Genomic DNA, 17,208 nt, shown 5'->3' with positions numbered 1-17,208 from the left:
ATAAGTCTATCCTAAGTTGAAAAAGAAAAAGTAGGAAAAGAAATAAAAGCAGAGTTACATTTAATTCCAGCTCGAACTTCGCGAGGAGTGTTACGTGAATCTCGTGACGCAGCTTTTGACATCTCCGACCGGCAAAGAGATATTCGCGTACCGAGATTGTTATAATTACCCTGTGACATAATAAAGGGAAGAGAAAAATACGGAGAACCTCGCGTGTCTCATTGGCGGCGGACATTGTCGGTCATTGGATGACGGGATGATCGTTCCGGGAAAATGGACGGGACGATCTTTTCAATGAGCTGCGCGATCCGCGATCTTCGTCCTCTTGGTCTTCAGGGTGACATTCGAGATATGCGGCCGGGTTTTAACTCCAGTGGGACGGAGATCGAGGTCTGTCCTGTTCCGGAAGTCGAAGGGATACCGGAAGATCCTAGGACGGCGATTCTTCGGCGCATCAGCTATGGCGTCGTTCTTCCTGGCGTGTGTCTTCTAGGGATCGTCGGCAACATCCTTAATCTCGTGGTCCTGACCAGACGCAACATGCGAGGGACCGCCTATGTATACATGAGAGGTGAAGATGAGAAATATATGCGGTCTACGAGTAATTAATTTTTCATTTTTCTTTAACTACTTTTCAGAACACCGCCGCTGCATTGTCGCAAGAATTGAGCGCCTCCGTCGAGGGGTGAATTTTGTTCGCCGATTGAAACGTTGACAAGAGGGAGTTAAAGGGCCCTCGTGGGGGCGGCTGAAAAGCCTCGAACGGCTCTTTATTTACTCGGCTGTCGAGTGCATTAGGAGGAAATTAACGGATAACTCGATTCGACCTAACGCGGAAATCGTGTTAACACGGACGAGGTGCGACGAGTGCCCTTTCGTTCGGCCCGAGCGTCCCACCCTCCCGGAAATGGATTTCCCTCGACTTTTATTCCCTCTTCCGAAGAATGAAAATCACGGCGAAGAGGGAAATCCAATATTTTAGACAGGGGAAAAATCCCCCGGCGATGTCTACCTTATCCGTGCCCGTTAAAAGGTTGCATTTGCGGTTTTGTTAAGAGTAGAATCGTCGGCAAAGCAGGGCGCGAGCCCTCCCTTCAAGTTCTCGAAATATCCCAACGGAGGATGCGATACCGACTCACGGGCTCGAGAAATGTTCCTTGAGAAAATATCAGCGGATAAATCATTGCGTAATTTTATTTTTAGGGTACTCAGCCGCAGCTTTGCTGGCCATCATTTTCTGCATCCCCTTCGCCATGAGGGTCCTGCTGTACAAGGAGACCGGGAGCTGGAGCAACAAGGTCCAGGCTTTTTATCACACGCATCTGGAGCTCTTCCTCGGGAACGGATGTCTGGGTAAGAAACTAGGAAGTAGAGGAGAAACGTTGTGGAAGTAAATGCGAGCCCGTGATATTAATTAACGTGGTTTACGAGCTTGCGGATTAATGGGGCTGCAGGGGTCGGAGTGCTGATGCTGCTGGCCTTGACGGTGGAGAGATACGCGAGCGTGTGTCATCCTGGTGCCCGGTCGCTTCCGGTCTGCGGACCGCCCAATCTGACGGTCTTCCTCATCCCTTTGGCCACCTTCTTGCTCTACCTCCCCGGGGTCTTTCGGTCGAAAATGACGAGCTGCCTGCTACCCACCGATGGCCGGCTCATCTATCAAAAGCGGGAGGATCTCCTCTTCCTGCATTCCGTCTTTTACCAGGTGATCCATCGACCACTTTGCGGGACGCTCCGCTGCCCACGGGGAAGAAATTTCATTTCCCGGGACCCCTCGGTCCTGATGGATCCCCTGTGAAATATAAATAAACGCGGGCAGATTTTTCTAGCCGGCGGAAACGCGCCGATGGAATTTAATATTCCATTCCTACCCCCAGGTCTACAAGGTGGTCCTGGAGCTGATCTTCAAGGTGGGGCCGACGATTCTGCTGGCGGTCCTCAACCTCCGCATCATGATCGTCTACCGCAGGACCTGCGAACGCAGGCGCAGGATGACCCTGTCCAGGACCTCCAGCTCCGACGAAGACTCCAGAACCTTTGCCGAGGAGAGGAGGCTCATCATGCTCCTGGGCAGCACGAGCATCCTCTTCTTGGTCTGCGTCAGCCCAATGGTCATCCTGAACGTCACTCTCAGCGAGAACAATCTCAGCCTCTATCCCTATCAGGTTCGTCTCCAGGGCCGACATGAAAGTCCGGGTTTACGAGGTCGGTAAATCACCTTTTCCTCTTGAAGGTGTTCCGGGCGCTGGCGAACCTGCTGGAGGTCATCAACTACTCCATCACTTTCTACATTTACTGCCTGTTTTCCGAGGACTTCCGGAGCACCCTGGCTCGCACCTTCGGGTGTCCTTGGTCGGTTCTGGGCTCCAAATTCCGGGATAGACCGGGAGGTCGAGGTCGCTCCCCGAAAAAGCGTTCTCCTGTGCCGAGGTCGACCACCACCGCGACGTCCTCGACCCCGGGCTGCGTTCCGGCAAGTGTCTGAAAGATCCAGCCAATGATATCGATCGTATCGATAATTAATAAAATAATATTTTTCAAATTCGCAAACGGGTTCCCCTCCGTCTCGTCCCAGTCCTGGGATGATGGAGAGGCGTCCGCATCCGCGCCGACCCATCCAGCCGCGGGAAATGTTCCTTTCTCGATACAACGGATAGATAGAGACGGATGGGCCTCAGCCGAGAGCATTCTCAGCATCCGGGCGCACGGCGGCAAAAGGAGCACCGGAGCACATAAAAGACACGGTACTCGCAGCGCACCGGGTCCCCGGGGAGGAGCCACCCGTCCGGAAACCCAGTAAACATCCTTAATAAATCGGACAAATATTCCTCCATCTACGAACACGGAGAACACCATCCCGCTCTCGAGGAAGCCCCATCTTCGGCATCTGCCGCGGCAGATTCGATTCGTATCCTACAGCCTCCGCGGAAATGGACCGGAATGCCATTCTTCCGTGCATCTCGAGCACCCTATCGCCCGTCTCTCTCTATCCTCCTCCCGAAAGGAGGAGATAAAAAAGAAATTCCGAGTCGCTGTAGCCCTTGACAAGAATTGTTCTCCATCGCGCATTGTAGGCGTCCATTTTCGATTTTAAAAAATCAATTCGGGGTAGTTCGGTCAGGGGATTATCCGAAGGGAGGGAAATCGTCCTGGAGATCGGGAAAGATTGTAAATAAAAATTCTCGGGTGGTCCAGGTCGCCTGTAACCGTGTAACCATGTAACCATGTAACCACGAAGAGGGAGTTCTTCGGGAGTGCCGGATGTTGGGGATGGTCTCCCCGGGTTCCTGGCTGGTATCGCGGACTTTTTAATAGGCTCTGGGTAATTCGGTTAGGGGACCACCCTGGGAGGGGGTAGATCTCGTCCTGGAAAAATGCGACTAGCTCCAGGAGGGCCGTGGAACGTCCGGGGGCGGCGGAGTCTCCGGCACCCCCGGACGTTCCGGATGGGCGTAGCTGGGTCGATACAGGCTGCGTTCGCGACGAGAACGAGAGGACCGACACCGAGGGTGCATTCGTCTACGCTTCCCTCTTGCACTAGATCGAAATTCCCACCCTCGAGAATTATCAGCCCCCCATCCAGGCAAAAAATGGCTAAGCTCGCTGGACGCGAAAATTGTTTTCCTCCATTTTCATATTTTCTTTTTTTCCCACCGACTCTCCAATCGCTTTTAATCCCTCCGCTAATTTACGCGAAACCTCGTTTCGGTATCTTTCTGAACCCCAGGAAGGAACGGGGTAATGGGAGCCAACGAGCGAGAATGGGATTTAAAGTTGGAAGAGCAGCTCACCCGGGAAATGTCGCTCGCTTAGGGACGCTTAGGTATTCACCGACGGATGCCTTTACTACGGCGCTTAATTACTCTAAGCCTCGGAGCCCCGATTACTTCTCTTCTTCGCTTTGGGCGCTATTTCATCCCCGAAGCCCCGTGACGAGGGCGCGCAAAAAACGTACGATCATACGTCGCGTCAAAGGGAGCCGGGCTTTGACCCGTCCTCCGGAAAAACTCGTCTGGAAAAATCTAATCAATGAAATCATTAGAACCACCGTGCTTGCTTGAATTTTTAAGGGGGACTCGGTTAACGAGGATTTTAGCCCAGGGAGCAGCGAGCTGGTCAACCGCGCTCGAGGGCTGACTATTTACTCGGCGTTACCACTGACCTGTTGCATTAAAAAAATCTCCCCTGTAGAAATTCATTCTACGGGTCGATCTTTCAATCATTAAAACGATCTAGATTTGTTGCACTTTTAAGAGGGATTCGGGCCATGGCCGTTTTAGTGGAACGAACGGTGAACTGGTCAGCCGCGATGGACGGCTATTTTATTTACTCGGGGTTTCCCCTGAGCTCTTGCGTACAAAATTTCTATTATAAAAATTCCATCAATGGAATCATTAAACCGAACGCGATTTGTTGCTTCTTTACGGGGGATTTGGATGGTGGGCATTTCAGTGGAACGAGCAGCGAGCTGGACGGCTAACTATTTACTCGGCGCGTCCACCGCCGGGGAAAAATACGATCGCCCGTCGATCCATTCCATCTCCCGGCCCGATTCGATCGATTTTATCGTCGATCGGACCGAACTGCCCGATGCAAATAGCTCGCGTGCGGCCGCAGTTTACGGCTCCGCTTCCGGATCCGGCGCGTTTTCCCGGGACACCCGACGAAGTCGTTTCCTCTCCGAGGGCCGTTCCATCGGGCCTCCTCGTTATTACGTTTACGCGCCGTTATTACGTTTAATGGCGGTCCTTGGCAGTCTTATTACATCGCCCTTTTTAAGAGAGAAGAAAAGGAAGAAAAAAGAACCGAGCAAAGAGAGACCCTCCTGGGGGGAAACTCAAGCCCGCGGATTTTTCAACTCGACTCGCGCTACATTCGACGGGTAGCCATTTTGTTTCGCGCGAGCGGGGTCGATACTACCCGCGAATATGCTAATTGCTTGCTTTTCTCATGTTAAACCGCATTAGTCATCGTTCTTTCCCGTTTTTCACAGGGGATCGATCGCCCCGCTTGGCTCGCCGACTTTCGGAAGTGATAAACATTTCCCTAGGAAATGGCGTAACGACGACGGCCGGGGATTTTCTTTCCCTATTTCTATTTTAAAACCGACGAATAAGGGTTCCTCGAGATACCGTCGGTACTCGACGCACCAGCGGGTGTATTATTAATACTTATCGCCTTAATATCTACAAGACGGAGGGATTAAAAAAGCTCTCTTGAGTAAGGATCGTCGACCTACCGAAGACGCGATTAACGAGTTATCGGGCTGAATATCGCGAGGTGGGGTATAAGTGGCTCGAGCACGGGGGTGCGATAGTAAAGAGAAAAAAGGGAAGGAAAACAGAGTTACCCCCCCGGCGCGTGAATTATGCATAATCGCGTATCCCCGTGCCTCCCCATATACGGCGAACTATATCATCCATCCCCTTCGGACATTTACCCCGAACTCCCCTATAGGGTGAAGCATGCACATCGGCGGATCGATCGTTTTCATATCTCCCGCGCACAGACTCGGCGACATTATTGCGGCAAGAGTCCCAAAAGACGTGGAACTTGTAAAGGTAAAAATCTCCCCTCGGCTCCTTCGCACTTTTCCCCTATTTTCATAATTTTCCCTCTCAGGGGGACGCCGCGAGTTCGCGGGCTTATCGCGCTATACGACACTCGTATCATTAAGCTCGGACCTAATAAGCGGCCGACGCATAAAGTGAGATCAATGTCCGTCCTGGGTGGTCGAGTGCAAGTACTCACGCATAAAGCCGTATAATACTCGCCCCTGGGTGGACATTTATCCTATTTTACGCCCCGTGTTTACCGGCAGGGTGCAGGTCGCGTATCGGCGGATCGATGCCTCGCGCGGCCGCCATCTTGCGTAGAGATCTGGACCAAGGGCCCTTACGTAAATTTCCCCCGAAAAGGCTGCGAACTAGCCGATAAACTAGAAATACCATCCCGGAAAATGGAGCTCCGGGCTTATTTCCGTCGATTTTCTTCCCTTTCGCCTCGCCGCCACGGGATCTTTGTCGACATATTGCGAAGCGGATCCGCCGTGCCTCGCATTCACGGATAAAAATGGCGGCGCGGGTATATCGGCAGATCGATCGACTACGTGGCGTGCACCTAAAGACCTCGTCGACGGGGGGTTTGAAAGATTCAGGGAGCGCACGCGGAAAAATAAAAGCCACGATCGTCCCGAGGAAGTTACGAGCCGCGCCGATTCGCTATCGATTATCGGTACGCGCGGATTAAACGCGACTTCTTCGGCGCCCCCGTGCCTGTTCTCGCCACGGTATTCCGGTTCATCGACTGCGCCGCCATTTTGGTATCGAGCGTTCTCCGGTCTCGACGTAAATGCCGTGCGCCTGTTAATTATTAATGATCGAATTAACAGATCGAAGGCTGGAAAGGGGTGGATTTCGCCGTCATTGATAAAAGAATCGCGAACAAGCGGAGACTCCGCGCGGGGAAAATGCCGAGTCTTTTTCTAATTAAATCAAACGAAATTAAATGAAATTAAATCGAATTGAATTTCTTTTGGGTCGGTTTGGAAGATTTTCCGGATTTCGGGGGAGCGGAAGTCGCAGCGGGCCGCGGCGTCCTTGGCGTCGGGGCGGCCGACGTCGATGGCTCGCGAGGGCCCGCGAGTTCCAGCCCGGCGTCGGGGCGCTTGCGCCGGGGGGCGCGACCCGCTCGGAGGACGTCGCCGTCGCCGTAGTCGCGAGCCAGTCCGACGGCGGTCGCCGCGACGCTATGACGTCACTGGTCCGCGGGCTCCCGGTCGTCGAAGGCTCGCCGCCGGCGTCGAGGAGCGTCGACGTTGCGTAAGGAGAGGAGACGCCCCGGAAGCATCCCAGCGTCCGAGGATCCGCTCTCTGGCCGCGGTAATGGCAGAGCGCGCCGCGGCCGACTCTCGCGCTCGGTACTTGGCGCGTCCGCTCTACTCGCCCCCGGGCCCCCGAGGCGTGCCCCGACGCGTGCGAGCCTTTTTTACCCCCGTTTTTTCGGTGAGTCCCAAACCCCCGGTGTATCCAAAACTACCCCTAAAAGGCTAACAAATGAAGTATTCACAAAGGTCAGGATTACTCCCCCGATCTAAATGGCATAACTCAAAAGTCCCTCCTGTGTCACAAATCCCCTCAAAAGGGTAAAATTTAGATAATTAGGAATTTCACTCGGACCGAATTTCATACCCTCGTTTATACGGCCAGTTCTAGCTCCTTCCTCCGTGAGAAATTCCCCGGTAAAGAGATTGAGTACCTGCATAATTTTATTAAATCCCTTATAAAGGGAGCATCGAAATCGGGAAATTATTAGGAATTATTAATAACGAGCGCGGAAAATTTTGCGTGAAATCGAGTGTAAGGATCTCCGCTGATCTCCTCTCGGTGCGGTAATCTCTTCTTGCTAGGGACGCAGATTTTCTTTTTCTCTGTTTTCCCCGCCAGACGTTTTCACGAGCCGCAGCGTCGAGGGTGCCGAAGACGCTCGGTTTACTCGTCCCGCTCTCGAGGGCCTCGAGGGGAACCGGGGAACCGTGTCAAGAGGGCTCAGGAGGAGCACAATCAGCGAGATGCTCGCCGATAAAGCAGGCCGCGACTTCCTCTCGCGTGAGGGCGGGAAAATGCGTGGGTGCGTGCGCAACGAGCGTCGCGACGCGTCGCCTTCTCCGGCGCCAGGGACGCGATAATGCCCCGATAAGCCGCGATAAGCGGCGATCAGCGGTCCACTCCGACCGCCGAAACCTATTTCGGGAAATTTGCAAGACCGCCTTGTTATCCTCGCCACCGATAACTACATGTTCCCATTAGCGAGGCGAGTGATAAGGAAGTACAGCAAATGAGTCAATAAGGTCCGAAAAGAGCCGATAAGGCATGCATTCATAATTTACTCCCGCTGTACATCTTCGCGCGATTATTTTCCAACCCACTATCAGCAGTAATTATCTGCTTTTCAATTATCGCGGCCTTCGTGAAAATCCAATTTTAATTAACACGGTGTTAAAATCCGTATAAACGTTGGAAACGTCGTCTACTGGGCGCGAGGACGCGAAGAAATCTCGAGAGGACTCATTTCCGAGGACTTATCTCCTCGACTCCGGATCTCGAAGAAACGATTAAAGCCAACCGGCGCGTCCGAGTTCCCAACTTTCGTGGGAAAAAAAAAAAAAAAAAAAAGAACGAAAAAGGAGGCGGACCGAGGGCATACGGCGCGGAGGTGGAATCACTGCTATCCTCGGGTCTCTGATAAAAAGCCTCCGCCCTGGCTAAAGTCGAGTTTCGAAGCGGCCCGAAATCCCCGGACACACGCGCGAGATGATCCCGATAAGAGCTTGGATTTCCCCGATCCCCCCAAAAAGTAGAGACACACCAATACGATAAGACTCCCTCTCCGGAAAATCCAGCGAAAGACCGAACAACCGAGGCAAAAAATATCCCACCGGAGTAAAATTTGAAAATTTGCAAAATTTGACAATTCGATGATCCCGTATAATGACATTTAATGGAGGGTAAAATGTGTGAAATTCTTCAGGAAATCCCATCTAATGGAGGAAGGAAAGCGAGTCGGGCCAATTAACGCTTCGGCCGGACCCCATAATTGGAGCGATCGAAAGGCGCCCTTTGAGGGGACTCGGGAGAAATCAGGCAGAGAGACGGCCCGCGAGGACTTTTATATCAATAACAATTCTAATAATACCGTTCCCTCTGGGAGAAAGAATTCCAGACCGAGCTCGGCGGCGCCCCGTCCCCCGGGTCGATAAGGATCGCAATCGCACACGTCCGCCCCTCGAAAAGCTCGCAGGGCGCGATTAACCCCGAGGTCGAGGTTCCCCCGGAGGGGCGGATCGATCTCGCGAGGGAGGCGAATTCGCGGTCGGGGCTCTCGTTAAGACGATTTAACGCGGGTGGAGGTTGCTCCGGACAGGGCTGCTGCGCGGAGGCGGATCCATCCGGGGGCAGCGAAAATGGGAAAGAAAAACAGCAAGCTCAAGCAGGACACTATCGACCGGCTGACTACGGACACGTATTGTAAGTACGAGCTCTCTGTACACCTCGAAGGCGCGAACCGCGGCCACCCACCGCCCACCGGCCCGCGGGAAGCGTCGACGTGCGTCGCGAATCTCGACGTGCCGGATCGCCGTCTCCCGAGAGGGTGAGTGCGTCCTCTTCGCTCCCGCGGCACCCGCATCTATGCCTCTCTCTCGCGCAGCGACCGTCCCGCGGCGCATAGGAGCGAGGGAGACCGAGCGAGGCGCGACGCCGTGAGAGCGAGAGAGACCGCTGCCGAAAGCGCGAGCCGAAGGCTCCGATCGATGGACCGGCATGCACGCGTATATTCCGCAGCGTACGCGCGCGCAATCGCGAACCGGACGCACGTGCAGGGGCGGCCTGCGGAGGAGACGCGTGCGTTTATTTTCCGCACCCTGGGTACGGGACTATTGATTGAGGTCGAGCGATTTTCGCGGATTAATTCGGAGTGATTCGCGCCCCGAGGGACTCGCGCCTCGATTTTCCCACCTCGAATTTTTCCGCGTTCGCACCTCGCGTTTACTTCTCGCGTATATTTATCCGACTGATAAGGACACCCTTTCGCTTGAATTCGTTTTCATCTTCCAAGGGGGACCCCGTCTTGAATGTTCTTCAAGATAGAAAAAGGGTAAAGTGGATTATTTCAGGATCTGCGGAGGAAGCTCGAGGGGTGGGTTCTCGAAGGGTAGCTCTCGGCCTATCGGCCTCATCGGACGCCTTATCAAGCCGACGGACGTTATCGCGAGTTTCTCCGGATTTCGGGAAGACCGACGCCAGCTTGATTTATGACGCCCGGAAGTAGATCCGACTCGCGATCTCGATCGAGCCCAAGGGCGCACGCAGCCCTCCCACAGGGCCGAAAAACTTTCCGAATTTTCCGGATCCCGGACATCTCCCGAAGATTCCAGGCCGAGAGGGAAAGCCGACGGCTATATAAAGCCACCGGGTCGGCCGATCGCCTTTAAGCCCGACAAAATGCCGCGGGAATTCGTTCATCCCCTTCGGGGCGAATCGCAGGACGCGACTCTCTCTCTTCGGCCCTCTTTCCTTTTCGATTCCAATTGACCGACCTCGTTGAGGAAAATTCAGGAGAGGGGTGAGACCGTCCCTTGTGGTCGGAAAAAATTCGGATACCTCTGACAACCCCCGAACTCGTTGAGGAAAATTCAGGAGAAGGGTGGGACCGTCCCTTGTGGTCGGGAAAAAATTCAACCCCGGGAACAGACTCCGAGGACCACTCGGCATTTTTCTTTTCTCTCCCCAAATCTGGGAAATACTCGGGTGGGATATTTTTTTTTTTTTTATCCCTCTCCGTAAACGACGTTCTGCAGGCTCGTCCGTTCGTTAAGGGCGGTAAGTGGTCGTCGGTTTTGTCGGCAAAGAGCAAAGGGGCGACCGCGTCCTCGGGGGTGGCCGAAACTGCGCCGCTGCAAATTGTCGCGCAAACGCGAGCCGCCACGACGGAACGTCCTCGGGGGGTAACCGCATTGTTCCCGAGTGCGGAGCTTCCCTGCGGGTTCTCGCCACCGGGCCCGGAAAAGGCTAAAGTGGAGAGCAAGTCCTTTGGCGAGCTCATCCCGCCGAGTGACGTCCTCTTCCCCCTGCCCCTTATCGCGTTCGCGATACACTCGCTTTGAACGCCCGGAAAGAGCCGAAGGCCGAGTTTGCACCGCGACCTCGGAAAGAATCGCAAACCCTCTAAACCTTCGGGAGGGAAAAAAAATTCCGCAACGACCGCGTCACGTTTTCAAGGCCACCTTTATTGGGTCGCCCGATATCGCGAAAAAAAATCTCATTTCTCCCTGAGTTTCCCACAATTACAAACATTAAGGTGCCATAAAAAAGTCACACGCAAGCGTGGAAAATTAATGAAACCACCCAAATCGGGATGCACCAATACAGCATAAAAATTTTTTATTCATCCCAGAGTAGAGCCAAGGACTCGTATTTTTCATTGAAATATGACATTTCAGGAGTATCAATTTTTTCCTTAGGGCTTTCAAAGTAACGCGTCGAAAATTATAATGATTCTTATTGCATTATGGAAATGACTCAGTGCACCCAGTTTTGATAAAGATTTTACATGTATTTCGACGTTTTGATATATACAGAATGGCATTTTGATAACACCTTGATTGCAGCAACGGCATCGGGGGATGCATGAATAATTAACCGGTATCGGTGGGAAAGCTTTTAGAAATTCTCCAAATTTACGAATCTCTTCCGCCACCGAACACATATCGAGGGTAATTGAATCGGGGCGTGGGATAAATAAAATGCGATAAAAATGCGCGGCCACGTACTATCAAGCCGTGAGCTCGTAATTAATCGCTACGTTAGAATTTCAATTCGCGAGGACGAATTTGCAAATTCGAGCCGCTGGTAAGTCCGCGGCCACGTAATGCGACCGCGAGGACGAGGTCTCGCGGATCCTCCGGGGTATCCGCAAATCCAGGGAGTTCCCTGGGCGTTATCGCATTACTGAGAGCGATAGGACGAGGTTACGTATTCCCGGCGCGTGGGAGGAATCCTCTCGGAGTGACGAGATGCATCCCCGAGATGCGACCAACCGGGAGGGCTTCGATTTTCATGGACTTCCTCGACACTTTTCGAGGTCACTAAAGTGCCGGGATAAATATTCAAGATACGACCCAATATCGGATAATGGTTTAAAGTATGAGCACTAATCGGGGGAAAATCAAGAGCACTCGGCGGAGCCAATCACGGGGTCGATTCAGCGTCGAGATAACTACCCTCGATTCAAAATCCCCCCGTCGAATACAACGCGGCTCCCAATTTGCGGAATCGCGGGGATGGGGTGTCCTGGTTTGTGCGGAATAATTGGAGGACCGGCGAGCGTGTAATCGGGATCTCGATTAAATGACGTACGAGAGGCTCGTTACGCGGCGGCGCGTCCGGTCGGCGTCGGAGAGGACGAGGGCGCGAACGACCCCCCGCGAACTCGCGGCTCCTTACGAGCGGATTTACGGACGAGGAGATGGCAGCTCTACCCGCCGCGACATTTCCTGTAGAGACTAATCCCCGAGAGCAGAAGGTCCCCGATTTACGGACCGCGGAACGCGCCCGGCCGGAATTGCGGAATTACGGTATTACGGGGGCGGCTCTTCTCGACTCGCCATAGAGGATGGGACGGCTCTCGGAAGTACCCATATAAAAGTACTTAACGAGTGCTCGACCGAGCACACCCTACAGGTGTGCTCGCTTTACTTAATATCCGCCTCTCCGCCATTAACGAGTGGTAACTCTGCCTGAAAGAGGTATCATATCCCTAGGGAACATGAAACCCCTCGCACTAGGATCTCCGCTCTCCCTCCGAGAAGGGGGTTAGTTCGTGGATTTTGCTGTAATAAAAGATTCTATGAACGTTGTGGATTTTTTAAATGTTAAGCCCGTAGAGATTGAAGGGAAAGGTAGGGTGAAAAGGTGTCCTTTTCATCGGGGGTGGTTTCACCTGGAAAAGAGCATGTCCCCTCGAGTCACGTGGTATCTCCACATGGGTTTCACATCACTCGGGGGTGGACGTTAATCGCTGGGTTTTTCATGTAATTCATTTTCCGGGCTAAAGTTTGAGGTTAAGGGGAAGCTGGGCCCGGAAAATCGTGTCGCAGGTCGCGAGTGATTTTCGCGTCCTTCCTTCGGCCGAATTTGCATCCCTTATCATCCTTGGAGCTTTCAAACGGGTTAAGTCTCGGCTCCCTAACAAATTGTCCTTCGGAGTTGGCCGGCGCCTTGAAGTTCCCTAATCGAGTTCGGAATTCCCTCGCGCCCCGAGGAACCTCGTCCTGGACTTTCAGGGCGGAATCCCTTATTTCCCGGGGAGATCCGAGAGGGCTGCGGGCGTAAAAAAACCAAAGTGGAGGAAAGAGAGGACCCTCGCCACGTTTATTGCCCCGCGCCTCCTGAGGGAGGAAAACTCCCCTCGAGGTGAGCAAACATCCCCGTAAAATCAGGGAGAGGTCGCGGATTCCCGTGGTCCCCGGGAAAATGAAATCCGAAATCGAAGATCCACCGGGGGAGGGAAAAAGAGTCAAGGGGGAAATCTCGAGGCTCTTCGAGGCGGAAGCTCGACGCGATATTACTTCTGCCCTGCAAAGGGAGGATCCACGTGGATTCGGGCCGAAAATGCGTTCGAGGGGTTTGGGGATCCGGAAAACCAGGAACCGTCCAAAGCCGAGGAATATCCGGGATTACGTCTCGAGGGAGGGAAAAAGAGTATCGAGCTCTCGACCAGAGGGTCCTCTCTCTCCGGGACGTGTCTCTCGAGACCCTTCTCTCCAGATCCCCAAGAAGAGTCTTCTTCCTCCCAGAAATCTGAAAACGCAAACTCCACGCTAAATATCCAGTTTTCCAAATATTCCAAATATCGGAAATATAAAAAAATATCCTGAAGTATTCCCCTAGGTCCAACCTTCCTGTCCAGATCGCCGGAATTCAACACCCTGATTTTTTTACGATATAAGTTCTTATCATTTTCCTGCATTTTTAAAGGGGAGAGTGGACGCTAATCAGGGGCAAAAATAAATCCAGCTAAATGGAACAACTCTGGGCGTGATGCGAAATCGTCGTCCGTAATTCGCGGCGGGCATGCTTGCCTTTATATCGGACCACTTTATCGGGGCGAAAGCTCGAGCTTTTATGTCTCCGGGGAAAATAAAAACCTCGGCTTTCCCGGATATCCAGTTTCCCGGAGGAAGGGGGATCTAACCCGAGGATCGATCAGGATCACGCGAACGAACTCGAGTCACGAACCTCGAAGAGGCGAGTCCGGGTCCTGGGAGGGTCGTCGACGTGCTCGGCTCGACTTCCGGTCGATCGAGTGCCTTCCGTTCGGGACGAAAGAGGATTTGTCGAAGGATTCGCCGGCAAGGCCTCGGGGCTCCCGTGGGATGGCCGGGATCCGTGTCGGAGTCTCCAGGACCCTAAGGGGACATCCGGGAACGCGGAAGAGAGCCACTCCGCTGGCTGATCGAATAAACGCCGCTTTTACGCCCCCTAATAACGATCAGTCCCTTTCACGAGTGGGTCCTGCGGAATAAAACGGGAACGGGGACTTCGGGAATAAAGTGGAAATGGATACGGTGGATATTCCTCCAGGTCCGTGGAAATACGTGTCAATTTTATCCCCTGGGCAGGTGGTGGCCGTGTTTCGACAAAAATCCCGCGAATCGGGGCTTCTTCGGGGCGTTATTAGTAATTATTTCCATGTTTCAGTCACCGAGAAGGAGATTCGACAGTGGTAAGTGCCTCGCGGGGAAACAAGATGGCGGCCGGCAGAAGAAGTCGCGGCGCCGGAATTGCAGCGACGCGGCAGCTCGCCCGAGTTTCATTCTCCCTTATTCTTTTTATTCTCCATTAGCGACGACGCTTCTTTCGCGGCCGGGTTATCGTTTCCGGGGGAAAGGAGGAGAGGGGGGTAGAAAAATGCGCGGAAAGGGGGAAAAATGGGGAAAGGAGGAGAGAGTGCCTCAGGCGACGCGGCCGTTCGCCGCAATTCGCGACTCCGCGCCGGAAGTGCAGCCGGAAACGAAGTCCCATCGACCGGTTGGTTAATTCACGGTTTTCTCCCGCAGGCATAAAGGTTTCCTCAAGGACTGCCCTGATGGCCTGCTGACGGAACAGGTGAGTTTCGAACGAAAAGTCGACTTTCGCGAGTCCCCGCGGATTCCAAGATGGCGTCCCTTCGCGACGCGGTGACTCTTCTTCCGCTTACAGGGGTTCATCAAGATCTACAAGCAGTTCTTCCCCCAGGGTGACCCGTCCAAGTTCGCCTCCCTGGTCTTCAGGGTGTTCGACGAGAACAACGTGAGTCCTTTTCTCCCTCTTTCTGAGAAAATAGAAATTCATAACTCGGAAATTAGTCCAAAGCTCGATGTAACGTGTACCTTCCTCTCTCCGGGCGTATTAGTAAATCAACGGAAGATACGATCTGCATCCGCCGTCGCGAGTTCGCGTGCTCGAGGCCGGGGAATTTTCCCTGCACTTTTATCCCTCTGTACTTTTTACGACCGACTATTTTTTTCCCCCCCTAACCCGGCGTCCCTGCCGTTTGATTCCCCAGGACGGGACGATCGAGTTCGAGGAGTTCATCCGCGCGCTGTCTGTGACGTCGCGAGGCAACCTGGACGAGAAATTACGCTGTGAGTCGCCATTTTGTTCGCCATTTTCCCGCTCGACTGGCGCCCCCGACTCGTTATCCGCGAAATTTACCCCGTCCATGGGACGGGTAATACTTTCCTCCAAACGACTCGATCGAAAAGATCGCTAATCGAGGAATTAACCTTTTTTTTTCTTTTTCCCTCAAACCTCCAGGGGCCTTCAGACTCTACGACGTGGACAACGATGGGTTCATCACGAGGGACGAGATGTACAACATCGTCGACGCGATATATCAGATGGTGGTGAGTCGGCGCCCTTAATTACCCCTCGCAAGCTCAACCCGTTATCGGTCTCTATCTATCCCCTGCACCCTGAAAGGGCCCGCGGACGATAAGGGGCGGAAATCCGGAACGGTAACGCGATCGGCGAATCACTTATCGGGACGCTTCCTGCAGGGCCAACAGCCGCAGGCGGAGGACGAGAACACCCCCCAGAAGAGGGTGGACAAGATCTTCGACCAGATGGACAAGAACCACGACGACAAGCTCACCCTGGACGAGTTCCGCGAGGGCAGCAAGGCGGACCCTCGAATCGTGCAGGCCCTCTCCTTGGGGGGTGAGCCGTAACCGGCGCCCCCGGGGGGTCGTATCAGCAATAAAAGGACGTCGGGGGATGAAATGGGTAACGGCGCCCTTCATTGGGAAAATCCGACTCGGAGGAACGTTGCGAATAACGAGAATAACGAGTATTTCAAGAATTTTGAGAATTATAAGAGTTTTACGCGAATTACGAAAATTAAGGGTCGAGGCAGCCTCCAGGTGTTTCCTCCCCCTCGCCGCTGTAAACGTCCTCTCGATTTACGATCGAGAGTCAAAGTGAGGGCAATATATGCGGATAAGCCATAAAACAGCGAAACGAGGGATGAAACCGTCCTGGTCGCGTTCACCCCCCTCGAGGCGGTTCGCCAGAGGGCGCGTCGGCGTTTACGCGCGGAAGAGAAGCGCCGCGACGCTCTCGGCCGTGCCCGCGTATGAATATAAATCTAAGCCGAAGTAAAAGCGACGTATCGGAAAATCGAGAGGGAGAAACCACCCCGGGGCTTCCGTTTTCCGGGGCCGTTTGCGTCCCTTACCCTCACCGACGCGTCGCGTCGCGACGCCGGAGGCACTCGAACCGCGTCAGCCGTCGCTTTTTCCGACCTTTCCCGAGGGTAGAAATTCTGGGGGGGGTCCTCCCCCGACGCTGTCCTTCGAAATCGCGGGGGAGGGGACGGCGTCGCGACGCCGGACGCCGGGCCCGAATTCTCGCCGACGCGGCCGGGAACTTCGGGAACTGGGTGACGGGATCCCCCGACTGCCCCCGGGGAACTTCCCCCCTCTGAGAGCCACCCTCCCTCTCCCGCCGTCCCGGTTTCCGTCCGTATCTCGCGGCCCTCCCGCAACAGCGGAAGGGAGGATGCGGAATTTCTCCGGACCCAACGGAAGTCCTGAGCTGGAAACGGGAGACCCGACGAGGGAGGCCCTTTGGAGAGATATGCCGATCCTCCTCTCTGCGCCCCCTAGGTGAAGGGATGGCGCTGATAACGGCTGATAACCCTTGCGCGGATCCCAAAGTTTCCCTTGGCCGAGTGGCCCATCGCGTAGCAATAATCGGCAGATCGAGTCCGAATCACTATGTATATCGGCCGACCGGAGTCGCCGGCAGCCTCTGATAACGTCTCCCGTGACTCGCGAATCTCGCTCTTATTACTCTAGTTACATGTTATGTACAGCGTTCCACTCGGAGATACCGAAGACTCGCAAACAAGATATAGAAATGGCCGAACGATTTACGTCCCTCTCCGCTACTTTCGACTCGTTATCACCTGTCTGCTCAAATAAGGAGGGATAAATAAAAAATGCGGAGAGGGAGAAATTTGCAGTGTTTCGGGAGGAGATTTTCGGGAGAATTTCGAGAGGACTCGGAGAGATTGGCGAGCTACTTTCGAGAGCTCCACTGGCTGGCTCTTGATAAGTGATAAGGGCGATAATCGCGGTATCACGGCGAGATTCCCGGTGGCTCCTCC

At 53.8% G+C, this 17,208-nt stretch overlaps 2 protein-coding genes across 2 annotated transcripts; both read left to right on the top strand.

The window, feature by feature from the left end:
* The first annotated feature begins 351 nt into the window (after positions 1–351).
* On the top strand, positions 352–2,517 carry LOC105699035 (probable G-protein coupled receptor B0563.6). The gene is made up of 5 exons (XM_012423733.2): positions 352–571; positions 1,204–1,353; positions 1,455–1,705; positions 1,878–2,165; positions 2,234–2,517. The coding sequence occupies exons 1-5, from the start codon at positions 352–354 to the stop codon at positions 2,483–2,485; spliced, it is 1,161 nt and encodes a 386-aa protein (XP_012279156.1). The 3' UTR covers positions 2,486–2,517.
* Positions 2,518–6,785: 4,268 nt separating this feature from the next.
* Positions 6,786–16,227, top strand: LOC105699190 (frequenin-1). Its single transcript, XM_012423997.1, has 8 exons — positions 6,786–7,004; positions 8,714–9,026; positions 14,259–14,283; positions 14,618–14,666; positions 14,760–14,849; positions 15,106–15,184; positions 15,357–15,445; positions 15,599–16,227. Exons 2-8 carry the CDS (start codon positions 8,963–8,965, stop codon positions 15,767–15,769), a joined length of 567 nt encoding a protein of 188 aa, XP_012279420.1. The 5' UTR covers positions 6,786–7,004; positions 8,714–8,962; the 3' UTR covers positions 15,770–16,227.
* The last annotated feature ends 981 nt before the right edge of the window (positions 16,228–17,208 follow it).

The sequence above is a fragment of the Orussus abietinus genome, unplaced genomic scaffold (assembly GCF_000612105.2).
Source record: "Orussus abietinus isolate OABI.00-Male unplaced genomic scaffold, Oabi_2.0 scaffold3, whole genome shotgun sequence".
Classification (NCBI taxonomy): domain Eukaryota; kingdom Metazoa; phylum Arthropoda; class Insecta; order Hymenoptera; family Orussidae; genus Orussus; species Orussus abietinus.
The sequence above is the reverse complement of the archived record's forward strand: the minus strand, read 5'-3'. Positions and strand labels throughout refer to the sequence as shown.